Below are 20885 nucleotides of genomic sequence, written 5' to 3' on the forward strand. Positions count from 1 at the left end.
GAAGAGACCTTTTTTTTCCAAAAACATAAATTATTTCAAGCTTTTTGACCAACAGTGAATATATTTCTATAAATGCTGACTGATGCCAGATGTTCACACGTGCCGAAAATTAAGCTTTGATCACAGGAATAAATTCAATTTTACAATATATTCACATATAGAAAACAGGTATTTAAAATTTTGAGACAGCAGTCTTGGTGACCAGGAGAGACTTCTTTCAAAAACATTTAAAAAACCTGAATTATTCCACACACATTTCATAGCTAAATTCATAGTATTCATAGTAATTTCATATCAGCTCGTAACATCTAAAGCCCATTTCCTGCATGTAGTGTTTACATATTACAATTTTTGCAAGCACTGATGACCAACAAAGATTATTATGAGAGGGAAACCCACCGATGCTATACGGTGGTGGTGGTTAGCCACGAATAAGGAAGTAATAGGAAATAAATCCACAATCCTGATCTTTGGTTTTCAGTAAGTTGATCTGATAATTGCTGTGGTTTCCCTGTGAGGGATGTGTCTTCACCTGGCTCAGGTGTCAGGGTTGGGCCCGTTATAAGTCCATGCAGATGAGAAACGCGCACAATCCTGAAGAATCTGCCTTTCTCCTTTCTTCACAAGCAAGGTGAGCCGACAGCATCATCATTTTTACAGCAACCATAATGTTTAACAGCAATGCTTACAATCTAAACTCCTTTGAAGATATAAAACGAGAGGATTTTTCTTTTCTCTTTGAAATGCAGACCTTCACCCTTAACTGGCACATTTGACTTGACTGAGTTGTAACACAGGTCCATATTAATGAATGATTTACTAAATAATTGAACATTAATGTGTTGCTTGCATTGCAGTTTTAGTTTTTTCTTCTCTATATGCAACTCATAAAGTTTGTGTATAGCTTGTTTTTTTCAGAGGTGATGATTTTACAGCATCTGTCGTAATTTTAAGTGCTTTTTCGACAACACAAAAACTTTTTTTATGTTCACTCTTAACATGTTAATGACGTCCAAGGGTCAAGGCTGGAGAAATAAGGATAAGTGTGTTGGGAAACTGATAAGGTTTATGGAAGCTCTCGTATAAGCACTTGATGTGTGAGCTTGTGTTTGTGTTTGGTCAGTTTGTGATTCTCGGTCTCATTGCACAGTAGAGACACTGGGATATCATGCGGTTCAGCGTCTTGTTCTTCATCGTCCTCCTGGGCTTCCTCTACCTCACACTGGCTCAAGGTAAACGCCACAGGTGTAAGCGGGTTCATTTCTGAGGTTGCAATGTATAGAGTTTATAAGAAAACATACCGGATCGCATTGCATTATGCTTTATTTGTTATTGCATCATCTTTAATTTGCACTTATGAGATTCAGAACAACAACAGATACATGAATTTCTAACTCAAATTGGCATTTTGCAAAATATAAAATATACAAATTCATTAAAAAAAAACATCTTATTTAATGATGCAGCAATTAATGTTAAAATGCATGATTTTAAATGTTAATTAAAATCACTCATGCAATGTTTTTTGTCATGCAAGTTTAGCATAATTGTCATATGATAGGTTTCTGTCAAATTGCATATATAATTAAAGCTGCAAGCAGCATTTGTCGGTGTTCAAGCTTTTAAGGCCTTTAAGCATTTAAGACATTAAGTTTTATTTAGCAAGCATTTAACCACTGACATCATAGATGGAAAAGACTACGTTTTAGCATGATTTACCATGATATACCACATTTTAGTGTGATTTTTCATGATTTACCATGTTCCAGTATGATTTACCATGAATCTAGCATGATTTACTATAGTTTACCATGATATACCAAGTTCTAGTATGATTCACCATGATTTACCCTGTTTTAGCATGGTTTACAACAATTGAACACATTCTATTATGATTTAATGATTCTAGCATGATTTACCATAGTTTACCATGATTTATCTTAGTTTACCTTGATTTACCATGTTACAGGATGATTTACCATGATATACCACATTCTAGAATGATTTACCAGGATTCTAGCATGATTTACCCTATTTACTATGATTTACCATGTTTCTAGAGTTATTTACCACGATTTACCACGTTGCTAGCAATTATGTGAAGCATCAGAACAAATGAAATGATAAACTCTGACAAAATATGATTGTGTTATAATAGTAATTGTTATATAAGGGATTTTTTAGTGTCTAAATATATGAATGCAAAAGCACATGTGAAAAGACTATTAATAATTAGTATGGCCAGCAGAGGGCAGTAGAAGACCACTTATTGGCTCACTTTCATTTTGAACTACTTGGTTTCACCAGTAATCTGCATGCTTACAAACACACACACACACAATTTTCATGCTTCTTTATCATGTTATTTCACATGTTCTGACCTGTTTTTAAGAAGATCTGAGCATTCATTGAAGATAATAGGCTTTCGGGGACACTTGGTCAAGGCTACATATTGAAGTGACCCTATTATAGCCATCCAAATGCAGAAGTTCAACTTTTTCTGATAATCATTGATTTTCCATGATATACCAAGTTCTAGTATGATTCACCATGATTTACCTTGTTCTAGCATGATTTACAACAATTGAATACATTCTAGTTTGATTTAATATGATTCTAGCATGATTTACCATAGTTTACCATGATTTATCTTTGTTTACCTTGATTTACCATGTTACAGGATGATTTACCATGTTACAGGATGATTAACCATGATACACCACATTCTAGCATGATTTACCCTATTTACTGTGATTTACCATGTTTCTAGCGTTATTTACCATGATTTACCATGTTGCTAGCAATAATGTGAAGCATCAGAACAAATGAAGTGATAAACTCTGACAAAATATGATTGTGTTATAATGGTAGGCTAATCGTTATGTAAGGGATTTTTTAGTGTCTAAATATATACATGTAAAATGAAAGTGAGCCAATAAGTGGTCTTCTACTGCCCTCTGCTGGACATTCTACTTATTAATAGTCTTTTCACATGTGCTTTTACAAGTCTTGATTTTGACCAGTATTTTGCACTAAACCAAACCAGTTTATCCATGTTAACTCCATTATGCATGCTTACACACATTACACGTCCATCAAAATAACAAAGATATAGCTTTAAGCATTTGTTTGTTAGTCAATGCTGAAAGCTGATAAAAAGATTACAAATATAATCCTGCTGCTCTCTCTAGTGGACAACACTGGTATTGCAGCCTCTATCTTACAGTTGAAGTGAATGAATGAATAGAAATTTGGTTTTTCACTTATATTATGGGAACGAGAAGGCGAAAAAATCAGAAAATCGGAGCTTAGATAGTGCTCGAGGTGCCCTGTGTAATGAGACCATCCTGGTGTTGGTGGGTGATTGGGGCCGGGAGTTATTCCCGTTCAAATGCAATCCTTTTTTGGCTTATATCTCGGGAATGCCCGGGCCAAATCGCACCAAAATCGAATCGAAGCTAGGCGGGGACGGGCCCTTTCCATCAAGCTATTCCACAAGGATCGGGGTGGTCTGGTTCGGGAGTTACAGCCGTTCAAATTTGGAGGTCTCGCGAATTCGACATTCGCGGGGGGGCGTTCCTGAGCTCCGCGACAATAGATTTCGATTAAGAGCCTGGAGAGGACCTTACCATCAAAATTTGAGCGCGCAACGACTTTCCGTTTTCGAGTTATGAGTGAATTTGTACTGCGGGGGGCGTGGCCTAAATGGCGGCCTCCGTTTCACTTTCACTTCCACAATTCCCATTTCTCAGTGTGATAAAATTGTCAATAGTAATACTCCAATAGATGAATTTTGTCAAAATGTGATTGTAAATGTTAAAATAGTGATTTTATAAAGTCTAAATGTGAATTATAGAACAATATTAGTGAGTAGTATGACCAAGTGACCAGAAGGGGGCAGTATTAAACCACTTATGTCAATATGACTAGTTTGCAAAAGTAGCTTTTTAACATAATAGCAAATATTTAATGAACAATTTTATTGACAGTAGTGGTTCTTGAGGCAAAGTTGTTCAGTATGAGGAGATCTATCAAAATATATGCATATTATGTGGATGTTTTTAACACCACGTGATTACAGAGATGGAAAATACCATTTACAGCCAATACAGGCAAGTCACCATAGGGAATACATGGTTTTCAAAGCTTTTTAACAGTTATAGCGCCACATATGGTCCGATCTCCATGAAACTCGGCGTGCTTCTTCAGCATGTTATGACACATATGCCTACCAATTTCTGTGAAGTTTTGAGTTTTTGTTAAGGATTTATAGGCTTTTGAGTGTAATTTGCCACGCCCATTTTTTAAAATGACCCTGTTACAGCCACCCAAAGGAAAAAGTTCAACTTTTTTTCAATAACTATTGATCTAGAGAGTCCAGAGAATTGTCTTAGACTTGTTTGGTTCTGATTGGGCGAAAAACCAGGGACTAGTTCGCAAAAGTAGGTTTTTAACATATTCGTGAATATTTAATAAACGGTTTGATTGACAGCAGTGGTTCTTGAGGCAAATATGTTCACCATGAGGAGATCTATCAAATGATATGCATATTGTGACGATATTTGTAACACCACGTGATTACAGAGCCTTAAAACTCGTTAGCGCCAACTAGTGTCCGATTTCTTTCAAAACTCTTACAGACCTCTGGGGCCATGAGTTGAACACGCCCACCGAGTTTCGTTCTGATTGGCCTCTGTTAACCTTGTCTAATAGGTGATTCAACTTAATTGGCCAATGGCGGCCATGTTTTTTGAGATACGCCAATATCCTTTTACACATACATGGGGCCTTGGGCCAAGACACTGCATACCAAATTTTAAGTCAATCGGACAAACGGTCAGGTGTTTATATGTTTTTTCTGTGTTGTAGCGCCACCATGTGGCCAATCGACGCGTTTTTTTTATCGTGACCTCAGATTGACCTCCTACACATGTGTACCAAGTTTGGTGAAGCTATCTCATTTACTTCTCGAGTTATAGGCATTTTAGTCAAATAGGCTCCTCCCACAACGTTCATTTTGCGCCCCCTAGCAAGCCCGATTTGAAAATTCAACTTTTTTCCATCATTATTGATCTTCAGACTCCAGAGAACATTTCTGCACTGGTTTGGTTCCGATCGGGCAAAAAACCAGGGACTAGTTTGCAAAAGAAGATTTTTGACAAAATTCAAAATGGCGGAAAAATTTGCATACCGGAAATGAAATCGGAGATATACATTTTTTACGTCAGGTGGTCAGCTTTCCAATGATATAAGACACTTGAGTCTACGACATACGGTCTAGGAGTTATGAGCAGTTTCGCGCAATTGATTGCTATAGCGCCACCTATAGGCCAATCGGGCTCATAATTTGATAACCTCTCCTCGATTTTTGTACTACCTTGTGGCAAAGTTTCAAGTCTCTAGCACTTACGGTTTGGGCTGCACAATGCGTTTTACAGGAGAATAATAATAATAATAAAAATCGGTACAATTACAATAGGTTTTCAGCACTTCGTGCTTGAACACCTAACAAGCAGCATTTGTCGGTGTTCAAGCAGTTAAGGCCTTTGAGCACATTTAAGCATTTAAGACATTAAGATTTATTTAGCAAACTTTTAATCACTGACATCATAGATGGAATAGACCATGTTTTAGCATGATTTAGCATGATATACCATATTTTAGTGTGATTTTTCATGATTTACCACGTTCTTGTATGATTTACTATAGTTTACCATGATATACCAAGTTCTATTATGATTCAGCATGATTTACTCTGTTCTATTATGGTTTACAACAATTGAACACATTCTAGTTTGATTTAATATGATTCTAGCATGATTTACTATAGTTTACCATGATTTATCTTAGTTTACCTTGATTTACCATGTTATAAGATGATTTACCATGATATACCACATTCCAGAATGATTTATCAGGAATCTAGCATGATTTACCTTATTTACTGTGATTTATCATGTTTATAGCGTTATTTACCATGATTTACCACGTTGCTAGCAATTATGTGAAGCATCAGAACAAAAGGAAGTGATAAACAAACAATATATGACTGACAAAATATGATTGTGTTATAATAGTAATTGTTATATAAGGGATTTTTTAGTGTCTAAATGAATGCAAAAGCACATGTGAAAAGACTATTAATAAGTAGAATGTCCAGCAGAGGGCAGTAGAAGACCACTTATTGGCTCACTTTCATTTTGAACTACTTGGTTTCACCAGTATTCTGCATTAAAGCAAAACATTTTTTTCATGTTAACTCCATGATGCATGTTTACACACACACATTTGGGATATGTTATTGTGAAAATCTCTTTTAATGCTGTATAATAAGCATTTTAGGATTCCCATTTCTCAATGTGACACAATTGTCAATAGTAATACTCCAATAGATGAATTTTGACAAAATGTGATTGTAAATGTTAAAATAATTATTTTATAAAGTCTAAATATGACTTATATAACAATATTAGGGAGTAATATGATTAAATGACAGCAGGGGGCAGTATAATACCACTTATTTGCTTAATATACCATGTTATTCATATCATTTACATCTTTTTTAACTGTTAAAGAGGCAAATTTTGTCCGATCTATATGAAATTTGTCATGCTTCTTTATCATGTTATTTCACATGTTCTGACCTGTTTTTAAGAAGATCTGAGCATTCATTGAAGAGATATAGGCTTTCGGGGACACTTGGTCAAGGCTACATATTGAAGTGACCCTATTATAGCCATCCAAATGCAGGAGTTCAACTTTTTCTGATAATCATTGATCTAGAGAGTCCAGATAATTATTCTGCACTGGTTTTGAACATTATGATATGAACATTATTTGATCATAGATGGAAAACACCATTTACAGCCAATACAGGCAATTTACCATAGGAAATATATGGTTTTTAACTGTTTTTAACTGTTATAGCGCCACCTATTGTCCGATCTCCATATTATTTTGCATGCTTGTTAAGGATGTTATTTCACATATGCCCACCAATTTTCGTGAAGTTCTGATTTTTTTTTTAGGATTTATAGGCTTTTGAGTGTATTTTGACACGCCCTTTTCTTAAATGACCCTGTTATAGCCACCCAAATGCAAAAGTTCAACTTTTTTTCAATAATTATTGATCTAGAGAGTCCAGAGAATTGTCCTAGACTGGTCTGGTTCCGATCGAGCAAAAAACCAGGGACTAGTTCGCAAAAGTAGGTTTTTAACGTAATTGCGAATATTTAATGAACGATTCGATTGACAGCATTGGTTCTTGAGGCAAATATGTTCACCATGAGGAGATCTATCAAATGATATGCATATTGTGACGATATTTGTAACACCACGTGATTACAGAGCCTTAAAACTCGTTAGCGCCAACTAGTGGCCGATTTCTTTCAAAACTCTTACAGACCTCTGGGGCCATGAGTTGAACACGCCCACCGAGTTTCGTTCTGATTGGCCTCCATTAACCTTGTCTAATAGGTGATTCAACTTCATTGGCCAATGGCGGCCATGTTTTTTGAGATACGCCAATATCCTTTTACACATACATGGGGCCTTGGGCCAAGACACTGCATACCAAATTTCAAGTCAATCGGACAAACGGTCAGGTGTTTATATGTTTTTTCTGTGTTATAGCGCCACCATGTGGCCAATCGACGCGGTTTTTTTATCGTGACCTCAGATTGACCTCTTACACATGTGTACCAAGTTTGGTGAAGCTATCTCGTTTACTTCTCGAGTTATAGGCATTTTAGTAAAATAAGCTCCTCCCACAACGTCCATTTTGCGCCCCCTAGCAACCGTGAATCGAAATTTCAACTTTTTTTCAATGATTATTGATCTTCAGTCTCCAGAGAACATTTCTGCACTGGTTTGGTTCCGATCGGGCAAAAAACCAGGGACTAGTTTGCAAAAGTAGGTTTTTGACAAAATTCAAAATGGCGGAAAATCTATCATGGCGGAAATTAAATCGGAGATATACGTTTTGTTGGCCAGGTGACCAGCTTTCCAATGATATAAGACACTTGGATCTAGGACATACGGTCTAGAAGTTATGACCAGTTTCGCGCAATTGATTGCTATAGCGCCACCTATGGGCCAATCTGGCTCATAATTTGATAACCTCTCCTCGATTTTTGTACTACCATATGGCAAAGTTTCAAAGCTCCAGCACTTACGGTTTGGGCTGCACGATGCGTTTTACGGCGGAATAATAATAATAATAATAATAATAATAATAAAAATCAGTACAATTACAATAGGTTTTCAGCACTTCGTGCTTGAACACCTAATAATGTGTCTTTTATTCTATTATATCAATTATGGAAATAGAATTGAAGTATTTTGCCTATTCAAATTCTTTCTAAAAGAAAAAATAAACGTATAATGTTAATCAAAATCACTCAATGTTTTTTGTCATATGCATTTGTTTAGAATAATTTCATATGATATGTTTTATTCATAGCATATAGAATAATTTGTCTTTTTGGAATAATTAACTAAATGATCAATGATTATATTACTCCTATTGTTCCACTCCAGCTTTGTCAAATAAAAGCAAATAATAATTGAATAAATATAAAATAAATAATACAAATTAAGTACTGATGATAGTCTGTCCACCTCATGGTTACTAAACATTTGTGTTTTCTTTGCCGTGCATCTGTTAAAAATTATGTGATCAATAAGTTATGACAACATGTGTTTTTACATTGCTTTAACTCATCAGAATAAGTTAAGCAATTTCAACTTTGTTTGTAGGTTATACATGATTCAACCAATTTTTTTGTCAGTTTAATGTAATTTAAGTTGAAATGACTTAAAAATCCAAGTAAATTTTACTTAAAAATTGAAGCTATAGCAGTTAACCGGTCTTACACGATAATTTTTTTCACCCCTTCCTTGTAGCCTACATTTATAGTTTTATGAGACAGTGACACATTCACTAAATCATCCATCTAAAGGACTGTAAAACAGTTATGGTGTGTTGTGTATATGTCTGTAGGCTCGTATGAGGACTGCTGTCTGCGGTACGTCAAGAACGTTAAACCGTCCATGAGGAACAGAGTGACGAGCTACAGAAAACAGCTGCAGGACGGAGGATGCAACATCCCTGCCATTGTGTGAGCAACATATATATGATCATTTATGAATGTGCATTTTGTGTAACTAAACTTCGAAGACTTTAAATTTTGCATGTCCATTTATCACCTCATAAATAACATGTTTCAGGTAGAAAATATATACGTCTTGAGTTTTAATCTTTTCCATATGGGATGTGTGTGCATAACATGTCTGTGAATTCATGACTTGAGAGACTCGAGGTGTGATGCAAGAAAATGCGCTTACCCACTTTGGACTTTTATATGTGATTCTGTCTACATCAGACCTCATGGTTAATGGTGTTTAATGCAATGTTATCCCTGCAGCTTCACACTGAGACACGGACGTATGTTTTGCGCTGATCCCAGAGAGAAATGGACCCGTGAGATCATGCAGAGGGTGGACAGACTGCAATCATCCTCATCATCTGTGAGGAGGAAGGTGTGTACATGTTAAAATATGTATAGGAGATCATCATTTATGTTTTATTTTCTTAGCATTTGTAATAACTTTAATACTCGATCCTGCAGAGTGAAAAATCTATTTTATTTGAATATTTTTAAGGTAAGACACTACAGGCAAAATTAATTCACTGGTAAATTTTGAGATATTGTGCTTGCATAACATAACATGTCTTCCTTCAGACTAGTGCAAAGAAAACATCCAAAATGTACATTTATGTATTATTATTTTATTACACTTTATTTGCGTCTGTATACACACAATACAAATCTCCACGTCGTCAGAAGCACTGTAAACTTTACAGTTTTGTTCCTATCTATATTTTAAAGGTTTTTATATTCTGAGGGTGTTATTCATAATTTGCTTGATTTATATATTTTATTTCTTACAAATATTGTGAAAAAAAGTCTGCCTTTTGACAGTATTTTTTTATTTATGGTGTAATAAATGATAAATATTATGTAAATGTATGCAAATTAGGGCATATTTAATTAGATAATGCATTATTTGTCTTAATGTACTGTGATTAACTCTTTCCCGGCCAACATTTTTTATTTTAAGTTGTCAGCCAGCGCCAGCATTTTTGATAATTTAATACAAAAAACTTTGTGTTTTGATAACACAAAACTTTCATGGCCCCTAGAATGTTTTGTTGTAGGAATATCTGAGCATGCAATATATCAAAAGAAAGACCAGAGCCTCTGTTAAAAAAAAACAACCTTTCATTCTACCTTCATGCATGTGGATAAATGTTATTTAAAAAAAGCATAATTTTGAATGGAAAGCTTTTTTTCAAAGATTTCAACGTGTGAAAGCAATGCTTCTATCGCTTGTTTCCGCTTCTTCATCGCCTGTGTTTTGATCGGGAGATTCTGTACTCTTTCAGAAGATGTGTAATAGAGCACTCTACCGTATTACAGTGAAAACATGGGAAGACGAAAAATTCCGTCAATAGTGGAAAAGGGCTGTCTCATAAAAGCCGTAAAATTCTGTCAATGGAAACGTTGTCTCATAAAAGCTGTACAATTCCGTTTATGTGAAACGTTGTCTCATAAAAGCTGTAAAATTCCGTTTATGTGAAACGTTGTCTCATAAAAGCCGTAAAATTCCGTTAATGGAAACGTTGTCTCATAAAAGCCGTAAAATTCCGTTTATGTGAAACGTTGTCTCATAAAAGCCGTAAAATTCCGTTAATGGAAACGTTGTCTCATAAAAGCCGTAAAATTCCGTTTATGTGAAACGTTGTCTCATAAAAGCTGTAAAATTTCGTTTATGTGAAACGTTGTCTCATAAAAGCCGGAAAATTCCATTAATGGAAACGTTGTCTCATAAAAGCCGTAAAATTCCGTTAATGGAAAGGAAACATTGTCTCATAAAAGCTGTAAAATTCCATTAATGGAAACGTTGTCTCATAAAAGCCGGAAAATTCCATTAATGGAAACGTTGTCTCATAAAAGCCAGAAAATTCCATTAATGGAAACGTTGTCTCATAAAAGCCGGAAAATTCCGTTAATGGAAACGTTGTCTCATAAAAGCCGGAAAATTCCGTTAATGGAAACGTTGTCTCATAAAAGCTGGAAAATTCCGTTAATGGAAACGTTGTCTCATAAAAGCTGGAAAATTCCGTCAATGACAGGGAAGAGTCTCATAAAAGCCGGAAAATTCCGTCAATGACAGGGAAGAGTCTCATAAAAGCCGTAAAATTCCGTTAATGGAAAGGAAACATTGTCTCATAAAAGCTGTAAAATTCCATTAATGGAAACGTTGTCTCATAAAAGCCGGAAAATTCCATTAATGGAAACGTTGTCTCATAAAAGCCAGAAAATTCCATTAATGGAAACGTTGTCTCATAAAAGCCGGAAAATTCCGTTAATGGAAACGTTGTCTCATAAAAGCCGGAAAATTCCGTTAATGGAAACGTTGTCTCATAAAAGCTGGAAAATTCCGTTAATGGAAACGTTGTCTCATAAAAGCTGGAAAATTCCGTCAATGACAGGGAAGAGTCTCATAAAAGCTGGAAAATTCCGTTAATGGAAAGGAAACATTGTCTCATAAAAGCCGGAAAATTCCGTCAATGACAGGGAAGAGTCTCATAAAAGCCGGAAAATTCCGTTAATGGAAAGGAAACGTTGTCTCATAAAAGCCGGAAAATTCCGTCAATGACAGGGAAGAGTTATCTCATAGAAAATGGAAAATTCAGTCAATGGTGGGGAAGAGTTGTCTCTGAAAAGCCGGAAAATTCAGTCAATGGCGGGGAAGAGTTGTCTCAGAAAATGGAAAATTCAGTCAATGACAGGGAAGAGTCTCATAAAAGACGGAAAATTCAGTCAATGGTGGGGAAGAGTTAATCAACTAGGAAATGTATGCTGATATCCATCAATCGGCTCAAAGTTTTACCCTATTCACCTGTGGTGTCTTGCCGTAAATGTACAAAAATTCCATCTAGTCATAAAAATGGCATCCATTGTAATGATAAAATATTAACTTTGTCAAAGAAATATGTTTGAAATGTAAACGTGTAATTTAATGAATTCTTTTTCTTTTGATATACAGAATGCAAGGGGCTAAACCAGCGAGAGGACCAGAGGGAAACCCGCCCGAGTGTCTCGGCCAATCACATTCTTTCTTTGGGTTCCGGCTCTCCGAGCGCATATTTCAGCACTAGGTGTTCCTAGTATTCCTGTGGTATCAGGAGGTATTTACTGTTTCCAGACCTTTGTCGCTTCACTGACGGACTGCTGATTTAATGCTCAGAATGGGAGAATGGCCATTATTTTCCCTGTTCCACATGCTGCTGTAACCCTCACTTCCAGGCTCGGTTACTAAAACCTCGTGAGCTTGCCTTGATGTCTACTTCTAAGTGCATATAAGCAACTCGATCAGCGCTCAGTTAGTGCTCCTCATGTAAACCGCACAGGAGACTTGCAATTCGGTTGCTAAGCTAACAATACAATGATCTAATAACCATAAAAATAAAGTATATTTGAATTATTTTCGCAATGTATGTAGTATTTGATGCTTGCTATATAGGCAGCTCACTAGGTTTTAGAAGAGCTTAATTATACAGAGTCGTATTAAGCTATTGTATCATGAACTTTTACTTGCACACTTTTTACTGACCGCTTTTTGCCCCACAGTATCTATAATAAACAGTCAGTGTGTGATAAAATATTAGACAATAATTAGCCATAAATGTGGGTGGGAAGGTTTTGCAAGCAACGCAGATAATCCTTCTATTTCCTTATGAGATTAATAAGTGATTTTGGAGTTTGTACGGTATTATAATGCATTGTAAATTATGATTTGTTATTGTGCTTAATGCAATAAGCTTAAGTGATTATTTTACAGTTAGCATTGATCAAAATGAATGTTTATAGATCATTTATATTCGTAATTTTCAATTTCTTTACTCTATTTCAGTGAGGTTTTATATGTTTAGTAGAGTTTATTATTTAAGTGGAGCTACTGTTTTTCACATTTAATGTTCACTTTAACACTCGATCCAGTGAGTATCTTTATAGAGGACGTGATGCAATGAGTTTTATTGTTTGGCTGTTATGTTGCAACAAGCTCTTTGTGTTCCTGATCAAATATTCTTCACACTGCAGATTTTTGCTCTTATATGAAAAATAAAATGTTCTAAAATAACTGGATTTATCCTTGTTTTTACATCATGCATGTTGATAATGAGTTCAATTTAAATATCAGATGGTTCTCCTAAAATCCCTTAAAAGACACAAATGAGCAATAGTTGTCATACTAAGAGTATAAAGACATAAAATTAATTTAGATCAGTTGATCTTTAGAGAATTTGGTTCAAAGAGTTCATAGAAAGATCTCTGAATTGTGATTTTCTTGGAAAATCTGACATGTTTTGAGATTATCTTCTCAAAGATTAGACACATGACAGTAGGAGACAGTTATAATCCATTTCAGAACATATGAAATAGTTTCATTGTGTTGTTGTAACCTACTTTCACTTTCCCGCGAAACAAAAGACACGTTGTGCAATATAACAGGGTCAATAAAAAGCCAGAGAATTATATAGCCCATGGCTCTTGTGAAACAGATTGTTAAATTTACTTTCTAAAGGTCAACTTTTATACAGTGACGGGATCGAATGGTACGTTTATATACATTGTAAAAAAATGTGGCTGCGATTAGTTATAACAACTTTAACTTTGTTGAGATAACTTAAATATCCAACTTAACTAAACGTAATATTTTAAGTCAAGCATGAACACATACTTTTTAAAGTTTAAACAATGTTGGATTTTAAGTTGTGATAAATAATCGCAGCAATTTTTGTGAATTCAAGGAGTTTAGGACACTTTTCCCCATCGAGAAACTTAAATGTCCCAATCAACCTGAATTCACCCCTGTACTGGATTATTGTCATTATTAATCTTTCCTTATCTGTTTTTGGGGATCTTTTACATGCAAACTTACAATATAACATTGGTATTTAAAATGCACTTAAAGGTATACCGTGGTAAATCTCCCAAAAACATAGTGCCATGCATGCTATTGTTTTCTTAGTGAAGGATGTGCCAAATTCTTCCATGCATGCAACCATCACTTTCTTGTTATGGGTAATAAATAGCAAACGCTTTATGAATATCCTCCTGTCCTGCAGGTTGCAGCGTGCTGATGTTGTCCCGAAGCTCTCGTTTCACGTGTAACATGTGAAGTCCCGCTTCTGCACCTTTACGCCAGTGATGATAAAGGCTGAGGCATGTCTGCTCAGATAACATCTCAGCAAGTGTCTTCAGAAATTGGCTTCCTCTGTGATAAATTGTTTCCAGTCGGTACAGTTCATTCTGCCTTCGAGCCAAACATATCCCGCAGCAAAGTTGGATTTTTATACATCAAATGCGCAAATGGAGGCTGTAAAATGTAATTTACCCTGGTAATGATATGACTGAGTGATGAAGATGTTATCTTTATCGTTCAAAAAGCCTGAGGACTCAAGCGTAGATGCATCACTACAGTAAACTTAAAGTTTTTACCAATCCTCCAAAAAGGATCTAATGATATTCACAGAAATGACTCTAATGAGTCAGTGCAGTAAATCACAACACCAATAGATAAAGTCACGAGTCATGAATAAATTAGCCTACTTTTATCAGCTGGTTCCTTTAAGGGAGTCAAAGTTATTTAGTGCAACCAGTGTAGCCGTAGACTCATAAAAAAATACGCTAAGTCGGTTCTTTTAGTGAATCTATTGGTGTGTTCGAGCAAACAGTTGTGGGAAAAATATGGGGGAAAAAATACTTGCCCCACAACTGTTTGGTTACAAATATTCTTCAATGTATATTCATTTGTGTTCAGCAGAACAAACGATTTATACAGGTTTGGAACAACTTCACTGTAAAAAATGTGCCTGTGATTAATTATAACAACTTAAAATTTGTTGAGATAACTTAAATATCCAACTTAACTAAACTAAACTAAACTAAAGTTAACTACACTTAATAAACACATACTTTTTAAAGTTGAAACAATGTTGGATTTTAAGTCGTGTTAAATAATCGCAGCAATTTTTTTTACAGTGTTGAGGGTGAGTAAATGATGAATAATGACACTTAACAACATACTAGTTCAATTTACGAACAAATGAATCCCCTTTTTTTGTGAGTTAAAACATTAGTTGCAACAAGCATAGTCCTGTTCGCAGAAAATGATTCTAATGAGCAGTTTCTTTTAGTAAATCAACAACACTGTAAAAAATGTGGCTGCGATTAGTTAAAATTTGTTGAGATAACTTAAATATCCAACTTAACCAAACTAAACTAAAGTTAACTAAACTTAATATTTTAAGTCAAGCTTGAACACATACTTTTTAAAGTTGAAACAATGTTGGATTCTAAGTTGTGCTAAATAATCGCAGCAATTTTTTTTACAGTGAACATGCACTGTAAAAAAATATTTTCATTATTTGCAATCACAACTTTTTATCTTTTGTCAAATCAACTTAGATAGGCTAATTAATGTATTCCAGATAACATAATATTTTGAGTTTTGATTAAACCAATCTCCTTCATTGCATTAACTCAATTGTTTAATTTCAATGAACTCAAATTTTTAAGGCAACCAGGTAACTTACTTTAAGTTAAACCAACAATATATATATATATATTTTACAGTGGATACAACAAGGCGAGAGTAGTCCAGTTCACTAACATATTACTTTAATGAGCCGGTTCATTCAGTGCAAATTGCAATATAAATATATCATTCTTGTCCTGATTTATATGACATTTTATGCCTAAAAATAGTGCGGAAATCACTTTTTTAAGGCTATTGGCAGTATTTTCGGATTTACAGGGTAACAAAAGGAGATATTCATAATCCCCTATGGTAATGTATTTTCATTGAATATCAACAAAATGCACAAATTATTTTGAACCTTGTTTTTTTCAATGGTCAGATTTGTTGCTTCAAAATATATGCACATTTGTGCATATTTAATTAGATATAGCCTGATTAGCATATTTAAACATAAAATTACAGAAAACCTGCAATACATTTTTTTTCTCCTATTCATGTGAGTAATCAACTGGTAAAGTTTCATCTGCAAGTTAATACATTTACCCTATTCACCTGTATAGTGTCTCGCCTTAAAGAACAAAAATTGGCGGCCATCTTGAATTCGAAGGTCAAAAATAGGTCAAATCAATAAATCTAGATAATTTAGGAATTTCTTGACCCAAATGGTCACAGAAACCATATATTATGCAGCACTGTGGGCAAAACCATTAAAAGGATCATTTCCAGGTTGGCTGAGGGCAGCCATATTGGATATAGGGCTCTCACAAAATGTCCCCACATTTTTTGTGAGGGGCACCCCGGCTAATTTTTTTCTTTAACCTTTATAGATGACAAATCCAGTGAGAAACGAACCTTCGCTCTCCACGGTCACGAAACTGCTATAGATGACCCAACTAACGATACAACAAGGCGAGAGTAGTCCAGTTCACTAACAAATTACTTTAATGAGCCAAAACCCAAACATTGGGTTAAAAATGTTATTAAAAAATTTAACCCAACGGCTGGGTTTGTCCATATTTGACCCAAAATTGGGTTGAAACAAGTGTTTTAGGTGTAAACCAACCTTTTTCAAACCTTTTGCCAGCCAAAAACATTGATTTTTTACATATACAATAATAATATTACAGGCCTATTGTATGATAGAGTGTGTGTCTAATGTCACTGCATGCATATTTTGAGAGAGAGTATTTATTATTAAGAATATTCTGCCCAACCCTGCAGGTGATCGGGTCCTCAGGGAACCTTATCATCTGGGATTAATGCATAAAAAACTATTCAGGTGTGCAATAACACCCTTTCAGAGCTAATAATGCAGAATATTAGGAAAGCAAACAGTGTCCAAAAATGTGGGTCAGGTTAAATATTTAGGTCACGAATGCTAAAAACATCATTCAATGTTCATTTTGCTTAAGGACATGCTCTTTGTGTTTCCATTGTTTTTTTTTTATCCGAGACAACTGTTATTGTTGCTATTGGTGGTTTCGGGAACGCATGCATGGCTTAGAAGGATTAGATTTCCTCTTCAAAGAGATTTTATTTAATGTGACTCAGTTCCGAACATGTCGGAGCCCAGCTTTTACATGCAGGAATACACAAGCACTTTACCTCATGCCAACTCGAGGAACACGGTGAGGTTAGTGAAGAGGGTCTTATACAGTGAACAGCTCTGGAACGATGTGAAAGCTAATGAAGAATAAGAAATGTTTTCTCGTCCCGCAACTCCTCAGCTCGAATGGTAGTTTGTGAACACAACTTACACGACATAGTTGTGTTCATTATTGCAATGGAATAATCACATTTTTCACATTTAATCACATTTTTTGTAGGTCTTAAATTAAACTTTAATTTGCGTTAATGCATTTGGCAGACGCTTTTATCCAAAGCAACTTATATTGCACACAAGCAACATTGTGGTTTAGTTCTTATTTAAAGGGAAGAACTCAATGTGTGACTCAATGAAAGTGGTTAAAGGATTAGTTCACTTTTTTTTGTTTAATTAGCTGATAATTTACTCTCTCCGATGTCATCCAAGATGTTCATGTCTTTCTTTCTTCAGTCGAAAAGAAATTCAGGTTTTTGAGGAAAACAATCCAGGATTTTTCTCCACAGAATGGACTTCAATGGCCACCATCATCTCTCCCAATGTTCAAAAGAAGGTTCAAATGTCCGTCTCAATGCAGCTTCAAAGTCTCGACACGATCCCAGTCGAGAAATAAGAGTCTTATCCAGCGAAACGATTGGTTATTTTCTAATATATATATGGATGTCCAGATCCGATCACGTTGTTTCAGACTCGATCGGAATCGGACGTTACCTTTTTTTTTTTTCTGTTTATTTAGATGGGACAGTGCATATTAATGAACGTACAAAAAGGACGGAAAGAAAGGACTGGATTTTAATTTTCCATGAAATGGAAACTCAGAGCACCATATGCAAACAGAAAGAATAAAATTACTACAAAAAAGAAAGTAAAACGCAGTCCCTGACTCTTAAATAATTCAAATGAAGTATTGTTTCATCCTTTAGCTCAAATATACCCATCTGCTGGGTTTTACATTTATTAAAGTATCCGGGGAACTCCAAGACCTGCAATTAAAATCTCTTTGCCAAAAATGTGTGCCGGCTAAAACATGATAAGAGCGGTTGCTCTGGGGAATTGGTTTTTAAGCTTAAGACAAGACGTATAATCCTCACTGATAATTATGAAAATCCTTTAATTTTTATACCTGTTCACATGTCATAAGGAATCAGTTTTGCAGCAGAAATATAATAATTGACCCCATGAACAAAAATGACAATTTTTGACATAATAATGAACACATCAGTTGACTCAACTTAACTAAGTCAAGTCATCTTGTTGCTTTGACTGAGTTAATTTGAGTCAACTTATAGTGTCAAGTTTATGCTTCAAGTGTAATAAACTTGACACAATAAGTTGACTCAAATTAACCCAGTCAAAGCAACAAGATGACTTGACTTAGTTAAGTTGAGTCAACTAATCTTTTTTTACAGTGGCAAGGAGCATGAGAGGGTTAATGAAGAGGGGTGCCATCATGCACATTATTTTGTTATTTTTTCTGTTAAAATGTAATTTATTCCTGTGATCAAAGCTGAATTTTCAGCATCATTACGCCAGTATGTAATCCTTCAGAAATCATGATGATTTGCTGCTCAAGAACCTTTTCTGATTATCAATGTTACCAACAGATACACACACACACACAAAATGGTTACCCATAGTCTTCAAAATATCTTCCTTCGTGTTCAGCAGAACAAAGAAATTTACACATGTTTGGAGTCAATTTTAATTTTTGGGTAAACTATCCCAGATATAAGACTCCATTATGTCCCTAAATTTCCCCAAACTTGCATATGTTCTGATAAAGAAGTATTTTTGGAGCTTTTTAAAGCATGTTTAAACACACAGCAAGGAACATGCTGTTTCTGTAGAAGATCTGCATGTCTAGATCTTTAGCTGCTCAATAAATTAAGCCAGTAAATGTCAAGCTGCAGATCAGATCTGGATGTGTTTGGGTAGCTACAGTATCACTGCAGGGCTCACTGATCAAACAGTAGACGGTGAGCGTGACTCATGTGTTTTCATACTTCCCTGGGCCTTAGAATTCATACAGTGAATCAAAATGAAAAGAATTTGGCACAGATTTCCGCTGAATTATGATTAATCAGACGCGGGTGTGAAAGTCTTGATAGGATGACATTAACTGCTTCATCTCAGCGTTTCATGTTAATGACGGCAATCACATTAAATCTGTTTTGTCAACAGTGGAACTATTAAAATCCATAAATTGTGCCTGACAGGTCATTTAAGTGCCATTTATGCCCCTCAAATATGTGTGTAAAAAAGTTTTTTTTAGCTTATATACTGTCAAAATCACTTTTAAAAATGTGCTCAGGCGTGTAGCGCTGATTGTAATTGTAATAGTTCGAATTTTAATGGATCAGCATTCTCCCCTAAAAGTGATTGGCAGACCAAACCGTAAATCGTAGAGATTTGAAACTTTGAGGGATGGTAGTACTCACACCGTCTACAACGTCACCAAGTCTCGCCCCAATCGGCCTGATGGTGGCGCTACAGCGATCAAAAGTACTTAATAGATCATAACTTCAAAACCGTTCTTTGCGAGATAGAAAAAGAGATTTTTTCAAAAAACCTACTTTTGCTAACTAGTCCTAGGTTTTTCGCCTGATCAGAATCTGATCAGAAATGACTACCTGGTCCCACCAGACTCTTGTACATTTCATGTGTACAGAGAGTCTGGCCTCTCTCCATTGACAAGCGTTAACTTCCTTGAAGGCGGGTACTATGTTGAAGTTTAAAACTATTGGATCTGCTCAGAGCCACTCTGGATCTGCCATAACCAATCAATCGCTAACGTTTGGTCGTGACGTATGACGACTCAAACTAGCGCACGACCTCAACATCATCGTTCTCAGCCACTCCCTCTGTTCGCTGATTGGACCGGTAAAAAATTGACCGGAGAAAACCCAAGAATACACCGCAATCCCAGACGTAATTCTGGAGGAAAATGAAAATTGATTCGAGTCCGCAACGGGATGCCAAAGGCCACTTTTACTAAACCGGTTATCGCTCTTGAATGGTTATTGCTCTAGGCTACACTTATGTAAGGACTCTATAAAATGGGGGAGAAATCAGGAAAATGGCTATAGCTACGTCTCGCGTAGCCAGACCTTCTGCCGTCAGTCTATGGCAGCTTCTCTTGGCCAAGGTCCGCCCAAGAGGACGTTTGACTGACAAAAGAAGATATTTTGAAAAATGTCAGTAACAAAACAGTTACCAGGTCCCATTGATTTTTTTTCCTACTATGGAAGTCAATGGGACCTGGTAACTGTTTGGTTACTAACATTTTTCAAAATATCTTCCTCTGTGTTCAGCAGAAGAAAGAAATTCATACAGGTTTGAAACAACTTGAGGGTGAGTATATGATGACAGAATTTTCATTTTAAAGTGAACTATCCCTTTAAATCCAAGGTGCCGCGATTGTCTACGTCTACCAGGACATTCGCGTATCTCTAAAAACACGGCCGCCATCGGCCAATGAATTTCGAGAGGCTGTCGACATCGGAACGAAACTCGCTGGGCCTGTTTGACGGTCACGGCCTGTGAGAAATTCAAAAGAAATCGGGCACAATCATAATCATTACATACCATGAACTCCTCATTCTGAGCAACTTTGCTTCTAGGACCGGCGCCGTCAATCGAATCGTTCGTTAAACAGCCTATTGGGAGTTGT

General features: G+C 35.7%; 1 protein-coding gene across 2 annotated transcripts; it reads left to right on the plus strand.

Moving 5' to 3' along the window:
- The first annotated feature begins 529 nt into the window (after nucleotides 1–529).
- Nucleotides 530–13603, plus strand: ccl25a (chemokine (C-C motif) ligand 25a). Of its 2 annotated transcripts, none has more exons than XM_079613761.1 (5): nucleotides 530–631; nucleotides 1151–1232; nucleotides 9002–9119; nucleotides 9426–9540; nucleotides 12115–13603. In XM_079613761.1, exons 2-5 carry the CDS (start codon nucleotides 1169–1171, stop codon nucleotides 12127–12129), a joined length of 312 nt encoding a protein of 103 aa, XP_079469887.1. In that variant the 5' UTR covers nucleotides 530–631; nucleotides 1151–1168; the 3' UTR covers nucleotides 12130–13603. The 2 variants fall into 2 exon arrangements, with proteins under 2 accessions (XP_079469887.1, XP_079469888.1); XM_079613762.1 differs by having other exon boundaries at nucleotides 603–631; nucleotides 1154–1232; nucleotides 12115–13213.
- Nucleotides 13604–20885: the final 7282 nt, after the last annotated feature.

The sequence above is a fragment of the Phoxinus phoxinus genome (assembly GCF_949152265.1).
Source record: "Phoxinus phoxinus genome assembly, chromosome: 5".
NCBI lineage: Eukaryota > Metazoa > Chordata > Actinopteri > Cypriniformes > Leuciscidae > Phoxinus > Phoxinus phoxinus.